The sequence below is a fragment of the Alligator mississippiensis genome, chromosome 8 (assembly GCF_030867095.1).
Source record: "Alligator mississippiensis isolate rAllMis1 chromosome 8, rAllMis1, whole genome shotgun sequence".
Classification (NCBI taxonomy): domain Eukaryota; kingdom Metazoa; phylum Chordata; order Crocodylia; family Alligatoridae; genus Alligator; species Alligator mississippiensis.
In genome coordinates this window covers 75,369,273-75,385,942 of record NC_081831.1, presented here as the reverse complement: position 1 = coordinate 75,385,942, position 16,670 = coordinate 75,369,273, and the positions used below count along the sequence as shown (strand labels likewise).

At 43.3% G+C, this 16,670-nt stretch overlaps 1 protein-coding gene across 4 annotated transcripts in view; it reads left to right on the top strand.

The window, feature by feature from the left end:
* The window catches only part of AFF2 (ALF transcription elongation factor 2), a 530,167-nt gene that overhangs the window by 403,548 nt on the left and 109,949 nt on the right, over positions 1-16,670 (top strand). For all 4 annotated transcript variants that reach the window (XM_059732873.1, XM_019492849.2, XM_019492848.2 and 1 more), the window contains one exon: positions 11,098-11,149. In XM_059732873.1, coding sequence (XP_059588856.1) covers positions 11,098-11,149 — 52 coding nt within the window. The remainder of the gene's footprint in view (positions 1-11,097; positions 11,150-16,670) is intronic.

The window sequence follows — 16,670 nt, the reverse complement described above, 5'->3', positions numbered from 1 at the left end:
ATCATCTCACCTTTTCACTGAGAAAGACCTTGCCTGAGCAGCCTGCATCGAACACCTTGAGTCTCCCCCCTGGACAGGAAATGGTTGCTTATGTAGCTTTATGGAGTGGTTGTCCATTAGCACCGAAATGAAGCATCCAGACCTCCTTATTGGGTTACAGGACAGCTCGTCCCCAACAATTCATTCTGGAGGACAAATTGTCCCCGGTGATTCAGCAACCCAACAGCTTGAGATTGCTGTCAGAGAGTCTTTATTTATTTTCATACCTTTACTCATCATGAATTAGTTATGGTGCAATCACAGTGAATTATTTAAAATACACGACTCTAAAAAAGCTCAAGTGTAAGCAGTATTTCTCGGGGAAACTGGTGAGATTTTCTTTGGATTTGATTTCTGCCAAGAACTTGTGCTTTCTGCGGGGCGATGGGGGAGTCTAGCAAGGTTGGGAGGCTTTTTGAGTATCTCTTGAACTTCTTCCCGAGTTGGTAAGATTGGATCATGGTAGCAAGTCTATAATTCGAGTACCCTGTCTTTCGAATTTCAGTTGTTTCTTTTCTACCCAAAGGGAAGATTCTGCTTTTTCTCGGGAACAGAAGAGACCCCTCTCCACCTCCTCCTCCCTTCCCTTCAGAGTTACACTGGCACAAGGGCATATCCCACATAAAAAGATATGTATGTATTTAGTTTTCTGTGGGTACTTTTCTTTTTATAAGCCTTCCCCACTCTTGTTCTCTCTCTTTTCCACTTTTCACCTTCCTTTTTATGAAGACTTTTTATCTCTTCCCTTTCTGCTGGCTTTGTCGCAGTGTGCCTGAGCTGAGCGTGACCCTAATATCATCCAAGTTTGCCTTAAAATTACAAAACACTGAGCTCAGTGGCTCAGTGGTATTAGGGAGGAATGAGTTTGCGTTCCCTGCTTAAGTGACAAAGGCTCAACAAAAAGTTCACTGGAAGGGAGCACGCATGACACAATTGTGCTATGAACTCACTTCAGGTGCTGCCTCCGTGCCGATGGAAGAAAAGTTGAGCGCTGTCCTTCTGGAGAACTGTTTTCTTTTCCTTCCATCTCCTGGGAACAAGCGTGTCGTGGCCATGAACTCCATTTGAAGGACTCACAGAGGGAAGGAGAGTATACAGAGTGCATGGGTTAGTCGTGGTCAAGGGCCAGGTACAGATATTACACTTCTACCAGTATAAGTGATTGGAAACCAGTCTATACCCATAACAGAACAGAAGTTCAGGAACATATAGACTGGTTTAAAAATGGCAGGACCCGGTCTAAGAGTTGCCCCTTCCCACCACTAAACGGTGAACGTGTGTTCTCTTTGCTACTGATTTAAACTGCGCCACTTACAGAAAACTGCGTTTTTTTTAATGTCTTTACCTAGCCAAGGGGTTATCTTGTGTTACAACTACAAAGAATTTAAAGAGTGAACTGGGGTCAGATTGCCAGTTCTTGGGTTGCTGGGGATGAGCCATCACCTAGCCACTGCCAGGCATTTACTTGACAAGCTGGGCTCTGCAACCATGGCCAGGATGTTCCCTTGGACATGCACCATTGAGTGTTCACACTGTCCTCTGACCATAGTTGAGGCATTTATACTCTGACAATATTAGAGGCATGCAGAGCCTATTTATATTTTCTGCTTTGTGGCAAGTGCAACATAAACTAGCATGTCTGAACTTGGGTAGGATGGGGCCAGAGGATGGACACTGGCCCCAACATCTTCCACCTTTACTAACAAGGCAGTGCAGCTCCATAGTTTGGAGCTGACAGTGGTCTCCTCTGCAGCCTTGTCCCATACTGCCAGGTAGATTTCTCCTCCTGTTTAAGATGTGATATTCCCTAGCGCAGGCTCTGGATGGATAGGATACATTTCACCCTGTGTCTCCTTTCTACAGTGCTGTAAGATCTGATGAGAGCGGGTGCTGTAGGAACTCGGTGTTGTTTTTCTTATTAATACTGAAGAGCCTAAGTCTTTCTCTGCTACATTTAACATTTCTAAATGTCATAAACAGTATTTTAAAATTAGTTGCAAATGGCAGAAACCGGTTTGCATTCCCTTTAAGAAGAGTTCAGACTTGCAAGAAATGTGTCAGTCTAAAAGATATTAATGAATGCGCAGAAGCTGCTTCCATTCCAAACCAGGTTACTGAAGCTTAAGATTTAGCAGACACAACTCATTTCCAATATACAGAAACAAAGGAACCCAGCTCTTCAGATATGAGATTAGTCGATCTAAGGGGAAAACAGCACACACAGAGAGATTTGTGAATGTCATGTTGGTACTGACAGCTCATCAAACAGCTCCTTGAAGGACTCACTTTGTTACCAGATTAAAAATGGAATAAAATAAAAGATAAAAGAATATAATCAATGAATAAAATTAATATACTTCTACGCATGCTATGGAGCATTGGATAGACGAGCCTGTCTTACTTTATTTGTTCTCCATAGAGCTACTCATTTTAATATCTTTGCTGGGGTGTTGTGTTTTTTTTTTTTAACGTCACCTTAGAAAGTTTCTATGGAATTATCAATCATTTTTAACGGAGTGCTAAGTTTCCAAAGCCTTTGTGGGTAAATATGCCAACAGAAGGCCTGTTTATCAGACAAAAGACTGATGCTCTGCTGAGGGGAGAGATTTAATCAAATAAGGCTGCAGTTAGGAGGTATTTTTAATTTAGAAAACAATGGAGATGAGCACCTGTCACAAACTACATTCTGGAGTACATACTGCCTTTGACAGGTAGTATCTGCCAGAATGAGAGCAGTGAACGTTATGAATCAAGGTGCATAGAGGTATTTAGAAACATTGTGCACTGGAGAAACTTTCCCTATTTAGCTGAGCTAGAGCTGACACCACCTGGGAGCAAACTGCGATCCTTCCTGCTCCCTAGACACGTGCAATTCCAAGATTGACCCTAATCACTTGTGGGCTCAATTTTATCAGAGCCCTAAACAAACACGGTATGCTCATTTTTATTACTATAAACTGTTGATATCATCATGCCTAGTCAGAAAACTGAGATTTTTTTGATTTTTTTTTTTTGCGGGGGGGGGGGGGGGGGAGCTTTTAATCCCACATCATAACTTTTCTTCACTGTTCTTTGGATCTTTCTTTGCATGCGCCTCCTTTCTTTTTGTTGTCTTGTCGGTGTTTCATATTTGGGCCGGACCAGAGGGGTGCAGCAGTGCAGATACTTGTCCCTTCTGTGGATGCCACTGCTGTCCCCGGCTGGCCTGGGCACGGGGAACCCCAGAGCTGCTCCTGCTTTAGTTCAGCCACAGGCTGCAGAGAGCAGCTGGGCAGGGACCCAGGCAAGTTCATCCTTCCAGCACCTGCTCTCCTGGCCAGCGGGCGATGTGGATGAGGGGGGTGGAGGTGCGGACAGGGGGCATGGGGGGATGTGGGAGGTGGTCGGAGCTGGAAGGAACCCAGCCCCCCACAGCCACCACCCCTGAGTTCAAGTTGGGCAGGAGCGGCTTTGGGTCTCCTCTCATACCCTGGGTCAGCCTGGAGTAGCAGTGGCAGCAGCAAGTATGTCCCTCCCGCCCTTCGTACACTGCTTAGCCCCTGCAGCCAGCCCAGGGTTTCCAGCCATGCCTTGCTCCGTGGTTGACAGGCGATGGGTTGCAACCCCACTTTAGGATCGGCCCATGAGCCCAGCTAGACTCACGGGTGGGTGCTGGCACAAGTTTCCATTTAGAGATGCTTGCGTGGAAGCCTTGGGATCGTGTTCAAGCTCTTTAGAGATGAGCTTGGAAATGAGATCGTATTCTCTAATATGGTCAAAAGCCAGGAGCGTAAAGCACGCAGGTAAAAACCTCTCATCGGCTTCTCTTTTCCCCTTCCCTGAGTTCTCATGCCGGTCTCTTGCTTCCCCTCCAAGTTTAATGAAAAGCGAAACACCGGTCAACAAAGCAGTAGTTCTAACGCACTTAGTCGCAACTTAATATTTTAGTTGCCTTGAAGAGCTTTTTCTACACGGAGATTAATGGATGGCTAGATAAAGGGAATTCTTCTACTGAAAGAATTCGTTCTGCTTAATCCTTTTGAAATTAGGAGATGATATGGAGAGATGAGTAATGAAGTGCACTCTCTGATTGTGAGGTACCTAATAGATAACCACAGGGGTTACTTCTCTCTCACCAGCTGTAATTACACTAATTACTGATATGGTGCCAGAAACACTAAGGCAGACTGAGTGTGACAAAACAAAATGGAGTGTTTCATAGCAAGTCATATTTCTCCATCAGCTGGACTAGGGGGAGGCTGACCATGTTCGAGGGCTAATGTGTTTGATCTCCTGCAGGAGGGAAGAGGCCAACTAGCCCCGCTGCTTGTATCATTTCCTTTTGGCTATTTTACCAGGCTTCACTGCCGTTACTTAATGGGGGAGATACTTGACAGATTGTCCAGGCTGAAAGGTGGGGGCTTAACCCATTCCTAGCTTTTTTCTGGTGGGAGCGGTACCATTGAGGCCAATGAATTCGCTCCAGTGAGTGAAGGCTGCTCACGTGAGTCAAGGGTTTCAGGCGCAAGTCTGTGATCAACGATGAGGATGGACAGGGAGAAAATAGCAGAGGTGGAGAAGGAAAAATTAATAAAATATCTTTAAATATGTATAAAACTGCTGAACAAGTGGCCATGAATATCAGGTTAAATGGTGCTTGTGAATTCCATTTAATCTTTGGAGATGTTGTTTTACCATAACTTTTAGAATATCTCAGAGGAAATATTTTAAAGATGACTTGCACATTTCAGCAGGAGAATGAATATGAAATTTCAAGATTTATAGAAGGGATGTTTTAAAACAAAGATCCTGTTGGGGTTTTTCTTTTTTCTTCTTTGGAATTACTCTACCATTTGTTTTCATTTCCCCAGCCTTTTTGTCCACTGTATTATGAACTTCTCTTGGGAAATCTATTGTTAGATGTTTTCACGCACACAATCCCCCCTCCTTGATAAATGATAAAATTGGGCTTCAGTGTGTGCAACACAGTCTTGAAATTCATCTGAATTCTATTATTCAGTTTGTCATTTGCATGATAACTTGAGTTACCACTCTCTGAGAAGTATTATATAATACAGAGAAATGCATCAGGAAAATGAAAAACAAGTTCAGCATAATGTCCACAGGGTAAAAACAGTTTAGATGATGTTGAATTGATGGGCTCACTTCAGTGAAAGTTCAGAGGTGGAAGAGGCTACATCTTAGAGCTAGTCAGTATTCAGATGGACAGTGACCTCCCCAGTGATCTATTCCAGAAAACATTAAACCGTAGCGTTAACAAGGGCTTCATAACACATGGTGGTTATGTGCTACTTTTTTTTTTTACCTTTAAAGACATGGATTTGATTCTTGCCTGTTCAGGATTTAAGTCTTATTTAAACATCACAAGTGAAATTTGGTACGACATGCTGAGTTCTCTCTTTAATATTGAACGGGGCAACTAGACGCAGTAGTCTAGCCTGTGCCACCTGAATCTAAAACCCACAGCACTCCCAGTTAAATCATCCATTTGTATCAGTGGAAGGAAAGCGCAGTTTTCTTTTGAAGACTTATAAGCCATTTGTATAGCACCTGTACCTGCTACCACTTTTCCAAATAACCGTTTTCCTGTGCTTTTCACGTCACTGCGTGCGATCTCTTTACCTTTTCTCTTTTGACATATTCAAACCCTAGATGTTACGCAGTCTCAAGGGACAAGCCCAAGGGCATAGGGTCCAAAATGCGGTCTCCCAACTGGGTCTGCAAGCACACGTCTTGCAAAGTAAAGGTCTATTGGAAGAATCCTGGATTTCTGCAGATGGGGGCCAACTTTTTTTGGCAGGCGTGCTATGCCAATCCCCTTCCCCTGCCTGATCTGCTGCTCTGCATTCTGCTCCCAGCCCTGTGCTCCCTGCCTGATCTGCTGCTTTGCTCTCTGCTTCTTACCCTGTCTGCACCCGTGCTGCATGTCCCCTCACCGATCTGCCTCATGCCACACACAAAGACTACTCAAGCCATGTGTGGCATCAGTCCCACAGGTTGCCTACTCCTGTTCTAGGTCCTTCAGCGAGAACAAGAACCTTGTATGTAGAAACTTTAATAATACTAATGCACCAGTCATGCGTGGCATAGCATGTATGTTATTTGCTTGATTCGTACGCATATGCTACTCCGACCCTTGTTTGCCGATATAAGATTTCAATTAATACACTTTTTGTACAGTGCTAACCTTCTACGCGGCCTAGTTACCCGGTGCCTGGTTCTTCTTCCAGTCTTTGCTCCATCTAAGTGGAGCTCAGGGCTATGGAGCTTGGAGCTGAGGGTGAGGAAGGAGGACATCCCCTAGAGCCTGATCTTATTTAGGAAGTGTTCCAAGTACCTCCTGCTCGATAAAGATTTCTCACCATAACTGGAATAAGTTTGCACTTTAAAAACAATATCCCCCAAACACAACTTTGTAGAAGCAGAGCATGGAGGAAAGCACACTGAAGTCCAGGAGACTGTAAGGAAAAGCACACTGAAGTCCGTGAAGTCCACTGAGGATCTACATCTCATTTCCCTATAAAACATTTAGACACTTCACTGAGGAGTGTTGTAGAAAACTAAAAAATAAACTAAATGGCATAGGTCCCAGTTCAAAACCTATGGAAGGGAATGAAAAGGCTTCCATTGATTTCTTTGGGATTTGGAGCAAGTCCAAGAATGGATAAATAAATAGTGTTTTTGGCTTGCCAACTATGATAATATCCTTTTGGGGAATTCTGAAGCTCCTAGTAAAATAATGTATAGAATTACTGAAAGTGAGGTACCTGATACTTATCCTGTCCTGTGGATACACATTATTTCACCTCTTCCAATCAAACACTCATTTTGCTCATTTGCTAGGCCTCAAACTGACAAGTGTGATGTATGGAAAGCATTTATTGAAGTAAAAGAGAGGTTTACAATGGGGATGCCTTAGGATCAGCTCTCCTGCTGTATTCATCCAAGTTCAATGACAGCTTAGAGGTCTTAGATGGAGTTACTGTCCCTGTTCCATGATAGGTTTTATTTTCTTTCTTGCACATCAGCAGCCTGTTATTTCATGGCTTCCACAAATGTTGAAAACAGTTTGTTCCTTTCTACCTGAGCATGTAAAAACTATTGGAATGTGGTAAAGGGACTCCGTAAGTCATGCATTTGCAACGGGGCCTGGATGCAGAAGGGACTGTGGTTTGGAACATGACTTCCCTGTTGAAAGAAGTTGAAGACTGGTGGGACTCCGAAAATATTTTGACAACATCTGCCACTAAAAGCATAGAGCAGAAAGGTTGTTCTGTTTGGCAAGGCTGCTATTTTGTCAGCACACACTTATTTCTCATTCAGGCTGGAAAATGCATGGAATATGGGAATGGGGGGGGGGAGGAATCCACAAAGGTCTGCCTTACCCAACCTAAATCATGACCCTTCCAAAACTATGTTGAGTTCAGTTCACTTTCAGTCCCTATCATTAAGCTTCTAGGCATCCTCACAAGCATTGGGGGTGAACCTTTTCGGCAGGCCTCCTATGAACTGACACACTCTCCCTGAGTGCCACTCCAATTCCCTTTTCTGCTGCTCTGCCCCCCTGCTGCTCTGCTTTCTGCTTCCTGCCCCGTCTTTCACCCTGCTCCCTCCTGGATGCCCCATGGGCCCCACACAGAGGCTGTCCATACCACTTGTGCAGGTTGCCCACCCCTGACCTAAAGCTTGGTGCGAGTTGCTGCCTCTGGTAACAGTAAATGTGTATGTGTGTGGTCCTCACAAACTCATGCTTCCAAAACCTTTACTGTATCCCTGTGTCCATCTAGCTTTCTGACATAGGAACAGTCCAGCTGGGAACAGGTTTGTCCCTGCAATCAGCAGGTGTCCTAGGCAGTCAGAGAATTGCACCTCTCGATACCACGGGTAAAAGCATCCCTTTGTCACCACATAACAATTCTGCAGTAAATTCACATTCCAAATTATAAACCCCTGAAAAAGAATAATGAATATGCTGACACGGTCTTAACTGTTGCGGTATAAATGGCATGGCTCTAATAATGAAATCAAAAATCCTTCTTAATCCCACTCTTTCCCTAAAGTGGTGTTATGCATTAGGCATGGATGAAAAGACAAACACGTACATGTATATTCAATAATAATGTCGGCTAGGTCAGAGACGAATAGGAAATGAAATGAATTCATAACACCTCCAGAGATAGCTCTCTGATACAGGCAGTTTTCTTTTTGATTTACCCTCATTGACTGTGTTCATTGTAACTTTAATACATCTACCAAATTGTCCTTTATTAAATGTTGCCCTGATATTACTAACAAATTCGAGCTGCAGTCTCCAGTCATGTGTTCTCGAGGTTAACAGCTGCACGGCACAGTGCTGTATAGATCATATGCATATTTACAGGGATCTCACATTCAAGAGGACCTAATTTCATGTTCAAACCATACAAACGGTGCTTGAAAGTGCTGCAGACACAGAGCTCTTCTGTGTCAGGGCTTTGAGGGTACAGTGCATTACTTCTCTAGGCATGATGATAGTGAAACAATTACCTTGGATTAAGGTGGCTGGCAATCTTGAAAAGTCCTTATTGGGCTTTGAGTGTGATCAGATGCCACCTGCTTATAAATGAGAGTTAATAGAAACATTAAGTGTGCAAGCCACCATGACCCGTATCTCCAGAATATTAAGCACGTTTAAAAATAGCTGAAGACCATCTAAGTCCTTTGCTTTCTGGAAAAATATTACCCTTTCTAACCAATATCCTCCGGGAGCAGGTTATCTGAACTCTTGAACGTTCCACTTTCATTTGTGCCTACTGTATATTTTTGAATTTATTCCCTCACTTCTCCCTCTACTGTATATTTATTGTGGGTGCGTTATTCGGTTTCTCTTTAATTATTCCATCTGCCACTTAAGGGCGATGCGTTTTTCAGGCTGTGTAGTTTAGTTGCTTAACCTTTGAGTGGGGTAACTGAATGCGGTGACGTATTCCTCATTTAGTACAACAGACTGAAAAGAATTATGTACTCCAAGTGATAAACTTGGAACTGCTAAAGAAGGACCAAAATCCAATTTTTTTCCTCTCTCCAGTCTTCTAAACATCTATTAGTCTCATGAAAGGAACTCATAAATCCTGAAAATTTAGTTTATCTGTAACCAGCTCCAACAGTTGTCCTTCCTACTAATCATATTTTATATCTATTTTATACTTTTCAATATTCAATAAACATGCCTTGTGCTTACTGCACTTGTTATAAAGTGTATGCTGTAGACACTTTCTAAAAACCATTATTAATCGACCACTTTATACGATGGCTTGGGTAGTGTCGTAGAGGAACTCATTTATCTTTTTACGCTTGCTTCTTTGTTCTTTCCATTTGTCTAATATGGAGTTTCCTTTTTTTCTTTTGGTTCATTTCTATCACAATATGTCAAGAAGGGATTTAATATGTAACAAAATGGAAAAAAAAAACAAAACGCCTGCAGTGGCTAGAAAGAAAAAAACCCTTCAGGCTTAATTCATGAAAAGATCACTTGCATTATTTCTTCTTAGATCTGTGCTTTTTTTTTTTTTTTAATAATATGGACTGCATTATCTAGAAGTGCTTCTTTAAAGAGACAGATATTTTACATATTAAAGTGAGATGTCAGTATAAGGAGGAGTTTAGGCCTGAATTAAAGTTAAAAATGATGTGGCCTCATATGAGGCTGGGCTGACTTTGTCTGCAAAGTATATAATGAACCTTGCTGATAACAGTTTAGGCTTTGGATAGATTAAGGTTCAGCGATAGGTTGTGAATGTGGCATTACTTGCTGTGCCAGAGAAACAAATGAATGTGTCTGCTAGAGATAAACAACATAAAAAGTTCCCGTTCATCACCAAAACCCAGACCTCTAAAGATTAATATTTACTGGAGATTTCTTAGTTTTAGAAGACTCAGTATCCATACCTTGGTCTTAGTTTTTATGGGTTCACATTTTACAGGGAAGCATCTGCCATTTATCAAGAGGTTAATGACTAGTAGTTTCATGTCCAGATACTTTGTAACCACTGAGCTGCCCGACAACAGAGGTCACTAGAAGACTGATGACTTACAAACCCGTTAAAGTTCTCCTTGCTCTTTCCCATTTTCAGAGCACCAGCAGGGTTGGACCTGGCTGATATTTGACCACTGGGAATACTGTCCCCACTAGAATTCCTTAATACCAGTAGACTATCGTGATTTACTGGTCAGCTGCCAACAAAAAAAATACCATCCTCACAGAACACACATTGATTGTTACAGTTATTTAAAGACTACCAGTAAAAATTCATAGACTCCAGTCTCCATCAAAACAAAAAGGAGTCAGTAATTGCAATTTGGGAGTCACCGACAACGACTAAAAGAGAGAAAGGAAGCTTGTTAGTTTTAATGGATGCCACAACAGCGCTCATATACACAGGGTGTGTCTACACATGCATTTAAGCATGCCTACATTTAATGTGCATTAGTTTAATGCTCAATACGTGACTTTAGGCAAGTGTCTACATGTGCAGGCACATTAACACTGTCTGTGGACTGACATGGGACTGAAGTTAGTCCAAGTCAGTCCACACACACAGTGTTAATACGCTTTAACATGTCTACACGTGCATTAGTACACTTTAACTATTCGTGCCTAAATTGGATCCGTTGTTGGGCATGATTAGCCCCAAAACATCATTTTTAAAGCACATTAAGGCACCTTAAATATAGGCTAATGTACCTTAAAGAATCTCATGTAGGTGCACCCACAGATTCCTTATTTCATCCTCTAGTGGTAAACGGATTTGGCCTTGAGAAGGGATTGGGTAAAGGTAAAAATGGTCCTAAAAGAAGCAGCTCACTGTGATCCAATCACAAGTGTGGATATATGGAATCTGGTTAGGAGCCTTTGTCTGTTCTTGTTTCTGTGGTCATTTATATTGTAAGAGAATGAAGAATCTGGAGGATTGGAGAACCAAGTAAAAAGGGCTAGGGGTTGGATTCAGCCTTTAATTTATAAAATGATGTAATTTATAAATGAAATCTAATGTTTGGTTGTCTCTATCTCTCTTTTAGAATGCTTGAAGATGATCTGAAACTCAGCAGTGACGAAGATGACAATGAACAGGTAAAATATCTGACGTGCATATGGCATACATTTTGGGAAATGCATTTTCATCTATTGAATGTGAATGTATATTGCTTTATTATATTCCTATCAAATCAGTTTCTGTGCGGGTTCCTACATCTGTTATCATAGGCTTTGTCTACACATATAGCTATATAGTTAGTCTCTTACATCGGTACTTTCTCACTCCACAGAGCAATGCCTTCTTCTGAACTCGGAGTGCCTTGTTCCAGTTTTGTTTAATCCACTGTAAAAGTGGATTAAGTGTTTTCCTTTAAATCCCCACCTTACTGTAATCCAAATTCACTTCAAAGTGTAAAAAAAGCTCTTAGATTTAGGTTTATTTCACCAGTTAATGGTTCTGACCCCGCTCCTTGCACTCAGCTTTCACGCTATTTACTATTTCCTGGGACTATCTTCTAGTTGCTTTGCACTGTCAGTGCAAAGGGGTCAAGAAGGGTGAAAGCAGTGAGAAATCAGGTCCCTAACTTCCATTCCAGTCAGTATGCAATGGGCTTGGAATCTGTGTCACCAACCCAAACTGAAAAACCAGTGATATATACCCATTTGTGAGAGGTAAAGCTTCAGGACTGAGCTGTGAATCAATAGCAGACATCTCTGAGTCGATGTAGGACATTAATGAAAAATCATTTGCAGAAAAGTTGCTGATGCCATTGTCCTTCCTTCTATTTTGCATTATAAATATTTACAGTCATTGCTGAGAAATCAAATAGCTAGAATTCATTTGTTCTACACGTTCATTAAGAAAGACTCAGGGTCTATGCTGAAATTTTTCCCTGGTGTAACTTCATGGCAGACAGCAGAAAAATTTGCCTCTGTATCTTTTAAAGAAAAACAGCAAAACAGAGTAGCAATGCCAATACCAGCCAGTTTTCATGTTTCTGTAATAGTCATGATGTGTAATGGGAAGCCTTGTGCACATTCTTATTTTCTTCCTCAAAAGGGCATTATTCCAATACTCAGATCATCACTAGGACTATGAAAAAAAAGAATGATATTGATGTCCATAAGGATGTCTCCTTAGTTACAGTCTGACAAATGTTAGCTGGATGTTCTCATTTATTTGTCAAATCACCTGAATTCTCCCCTCTATCCTGCTTCTCCTTCTCTTTATGGATATGCCATGAAATATTTACATTCTAATGTCAGTTGACTCCTGGATCATAAAAGTCATCATTGCTTAACGCAGTATCCAGGTGCCATGCACTCAGATCACAAGTCAAAAGATTGAACACCTACATTTCTGCAATGCAGAGTTCTATAACTTTGTGTAGCATGTCAGAATAACCAGTTTACTGTTTTATTGGAAATGTCAGTTGAGGAAAATTGGCCAAAGAATAACTTAAAATGTAACAGTGAGAATGAGAGGCCCAATATGATCTCTTTGCAAATAACATTACCAGATCAAAAACACAGTATTGACCAGCGGCCTGGCACTTGGGGCCTGGTTCATTTTTCACACTGGTTTTATCTGTTTTTTATTACATTCAGCAGAATTACTTATATTGGTATAAGTGAGTACACAGTCAGGCTCAGTGGGCACATCTACACATACATTTACTCCAGCCTAGATTTACTGTGCAATAAAATACTCTGGAGTAAGGGTTTTTGGGTAGGTGTCTACACATCCAGGGATTAGGGAACAAATTTTCTCCCAGTTCCCTGCAGCCCTGCAATGGGCCCCTGAGGGCACTGGGGGAAGCTCCAGGCTCCCCATGGGTGCTAGTCCAGGGTTTGGCAGGGAGCATGAAGACAGGAGACAGCTGTCTTCTTGCCCCAGGGGCTGCCTGCTGCTGGGGCAAGGAAAAGGTCCCCGTGCCCCAACAGTAGGAAGCTCCTGGCCTTTGCTCCCCCCAATCAGGGGTATAGGGCTTGGAAAGAACTGCAGGGGAGAGGTAGGTCCCAGCTCCCTGCCCCAATCTGCCAGTGGGGCAGCTAGCAACTAGCTCACTGCTTGCTTCCCCACAGGCTGATTGGGGTGGGGGGCTGGACCTACCCCACCCCTGCAGCTCTTTCCAAGCCTCGTGCCTTGATCACCCAATTGTGACATGGGGCTGGTACCTGCTCCTGACTGGGACAATTCCTAGCCAGCCCCAGGCTGCGCGGGGAAGTCTGCATGTGCAGTCTGGAGCTGGCTGGGGACTGCTCGAAACAGGACAGTCCCCAGCCACCTCCAGGCTGTATGTGCTTTGCTGTGCAGCCTGGGTCTGGCTGAGAAATGTCTTGGTCAGGTGCAGGTCCCAGTCAGCTCCCAGGCTGGGTGGGGAACTGTCCCCATGCAGGAAGCAGGCTCCCAGCCCCCACTCCACAACTGCGGAGCAGGGGCTAGAAGCTCCCTGCTGCCAGGGCAGGAGGACATTGTCCCCACCCTGGCATTCAGGGTGGGAGCTTCCCCCTCCCAGTTCCATAGGGCTAGGGGTGATGAAAACAAGCTCCCCAGCCTGTTCCACCCCCAGCCCTGTGCTTGTGGAGCTGGGTGAGGAGAAGGACCCCGGGTACCCACCATCAAGGCGGTCCCAGTGCTGGCTCCGCAGTCACAAGGCCACTGCTGGGAGCTGCTTATCTCCCAGCCTGGGCTCCACAGTCATGGGGCTTGGGCTGGGAGACCCTTACCTCCCAGATGGAGCACCACAGTTGCAGGGCTGAGACTGAGAGAGAAGGGTTTTCCAGCCCAAGCCCAACAACCACAGAGCTCAGGCTGGGAAATAAGCATCTCCCAGCAGTGGCCCCATGGCTGTGGAGCTGCTTCTGGGAGATAAGGGTCCCCCAGCCACCCACTCCTCAATAGTGATGGCGGAGCAGGGACTGGGAGATCAGGATCTCCCAACCCCCACTCCCCAATTGTGATCTCGGAGCAGGAGGCTTGAAGCTCTCTGCTGCCAGGGCAGGGGGATATAGTCCCCTCCCAGGCTCCTGTGGCAGAGCCCATCCCAGCAGCAGGCAGCTCCTGGGAGCAGGAGTGATCCCCTGGTGGATGGCTGATTGGGAGCACGTTTTGCTCCTGGTCAGACATATACATGAGTGCTACAGTGCCTTTACTAACCCCAAGTATATTTGCTACTTGCATTTGCAGGTTGCAAATGAACTTGGGATTGGGGAAGTTTACTGCAAAGTAAGCATGTGCACATGTAGATGCACATGGTTACTTCGCAGTAAACTTCGCTAATGCAAAGTAAACATCTTGGGTAGATATGCCCTGCAATAAGTAGGAAAGGGCCAAATCTGAAGCCTACAGAAGTCAATGGAAATGGAAGTCCGTGTATTGATTCACCAGACTTAATTCCAGTCACAAAGATGTGGATTATGAAAGCTCCGACACTATATTAAGTCCAAGGATTACTTTCTAGCAACACAAATTTCACAGGAAAAAAGGGAATTAGTAAAGGTAGGAAGCAGCATTCTTATGGTTTCCTAAGTTTTTGCTGTAGGGATTTCCTTTTTAGCAATGTGATCTTTCTCCCACACCGAGCAATTAGAATCAATTCAAACCTCCTGTACTCTCCCAAGCATCTTTTTTTTTAAAAAACCAAACAAACAGGTGTTTTGTCTGCACATTTAGATACTCCAAACCTGAACACTTTCGATCAGGTATGAAACATAAATTATCGCAAGAGGAAGAACCTCTGAAATGCCCATCGTTTCAAGGGGTGGTACTCTTTTCCTAGATGCCCAGCCATTGCATGGTTGTGCCACTTCTATTTACAGCAAAAGCAGAGAATCATGAAGTAGAGGGCATAGAAAGCATTACGTTATTTTACATTTAAAAAAAAGGAATCCTACCACATTTTGTTTCCTGCATTAATCACTTCTGTGTATCCCTCACTTTTTATTTTTGTCACATGTTGCGTCCCATATTTGGGCATCTGCTAGTTGAGAAATATAGCTCTGATGCACCAGTCAGTCATTACACTGGCATTTTTTCCATACCTCAGCAACTACAACTCATGTCTCTTTAAAAAAAAGAGAGAGCCAGACAGAGAAAAAAGAGGCGAAAGAAGTAGATCAGGCATACAGGTCAGATGCATAAACATCAACAAAGCAATTACAATGGTTTTCAATACAAACCATTATTTCCTGAAACATATAAAATGCTCATTCATGAGAGCTGGAATGAGGCAATTATAATATACAAATTATAAGATACCAACTGTTCAGCTGTGGGGCCCAGAGTTACACAAATACATTTTTCAACATAAGATTTTACAGTCAAATGACCATCATAATTCAGAGATATATATGTGCATATTGTAAGTGGAAGAGAAAAGATTAAAATCTCAGCTTGAAAACAGTTTAGCAATTTGTGCAAAATCTCTGAATTTTGTTTCTTCTCTCTTTTTTAACTTTCCAATTACGTACCCGGTCCCCCAAAATTACCATTATTGTACTTCATAAAGCTTGATGTGCATACCAAACACAAGATTAAGGGTGCAAACTCTTCCCTTTGCTGATGTTTTTAATTGAAGGTAAATAATTATACAATATATTCTTCCTTCTGTTTTAAGGAAATGTAGTCCTTGAGAAGGGGAGTGGATTAGCATCACTGGAGACAGTAATTATATTGTTGTCTATTAATAAATAGTCCTCGTGCCCTGCAATTGTAGACAGATGAAACTCCCATTAAAATCCAGGATGATCTTAGCTTCAGCAGCACTGATCCACTCAAGTGCCTCTCCTCTAACTTGTAGTGACCACCTGAGCCATGGGAAGGGCAGTCAAGTTCTCAGCAATTAGTGCCCCTTTGGCAATGGTGGTGGTTGAGATCTGGGGACACAAAATTGTGAGTATTTAGTTCCCCCGGTCCCGTGAACCAGCACATGTATTTTGAATCTATCATATAACTACAAGAGCCCCACACTTATAGCTAGACTTTCTTCCTGCTTTCTCCAGGTGTTAATCAAATTCTTGCCTTTATATTTTCTGGGAGGCACCGGTTGAACACGGGCTCCCAGTGCAATGCTGTAGCTAATAGGCTGAACCAATTCTTGGATGTATAAGCAAAGAAATACCAAGTAAGAATCAGGAGATGGGATTACCTCTAATCACAACATTATTGAGACCATTATTGAATATTGTGTCCAGTCTAGCCTCCTTGCTTCAAAAAGGATGCTGAAGAAGTGGAAAGAGTTCAGAGCATTTTCTCACACACACACACACATATATATATATGCCATATACAGGGAAGGGACTTGCAGGGGCGGATCCAGAGGGATCCAGCATCATTGTCACATACCCCTTGGGCTGTGCATTGCAGGCGCAATGTGCTCTCATTGCTCACCAGCATGTCAATGGATCTCCACCTGTGCTGGGATCTCTCTGAGCTCACTAGCTGGTCGGTGCGGGGTGTGCCCAGAGTCCCTGCTTTCAAGCAGCTCTGGAACCTGTTCCGGTTTGCTTTTCCCCTCCTCTCCTTCCGCCTCTCCCTTAAGTCAGCAGCAGAGGAAAACAGGGGATGAGCGGTGGCAGCAGCAGCAGTGGCAGTGACACTGAGCCCCTGGTTTCG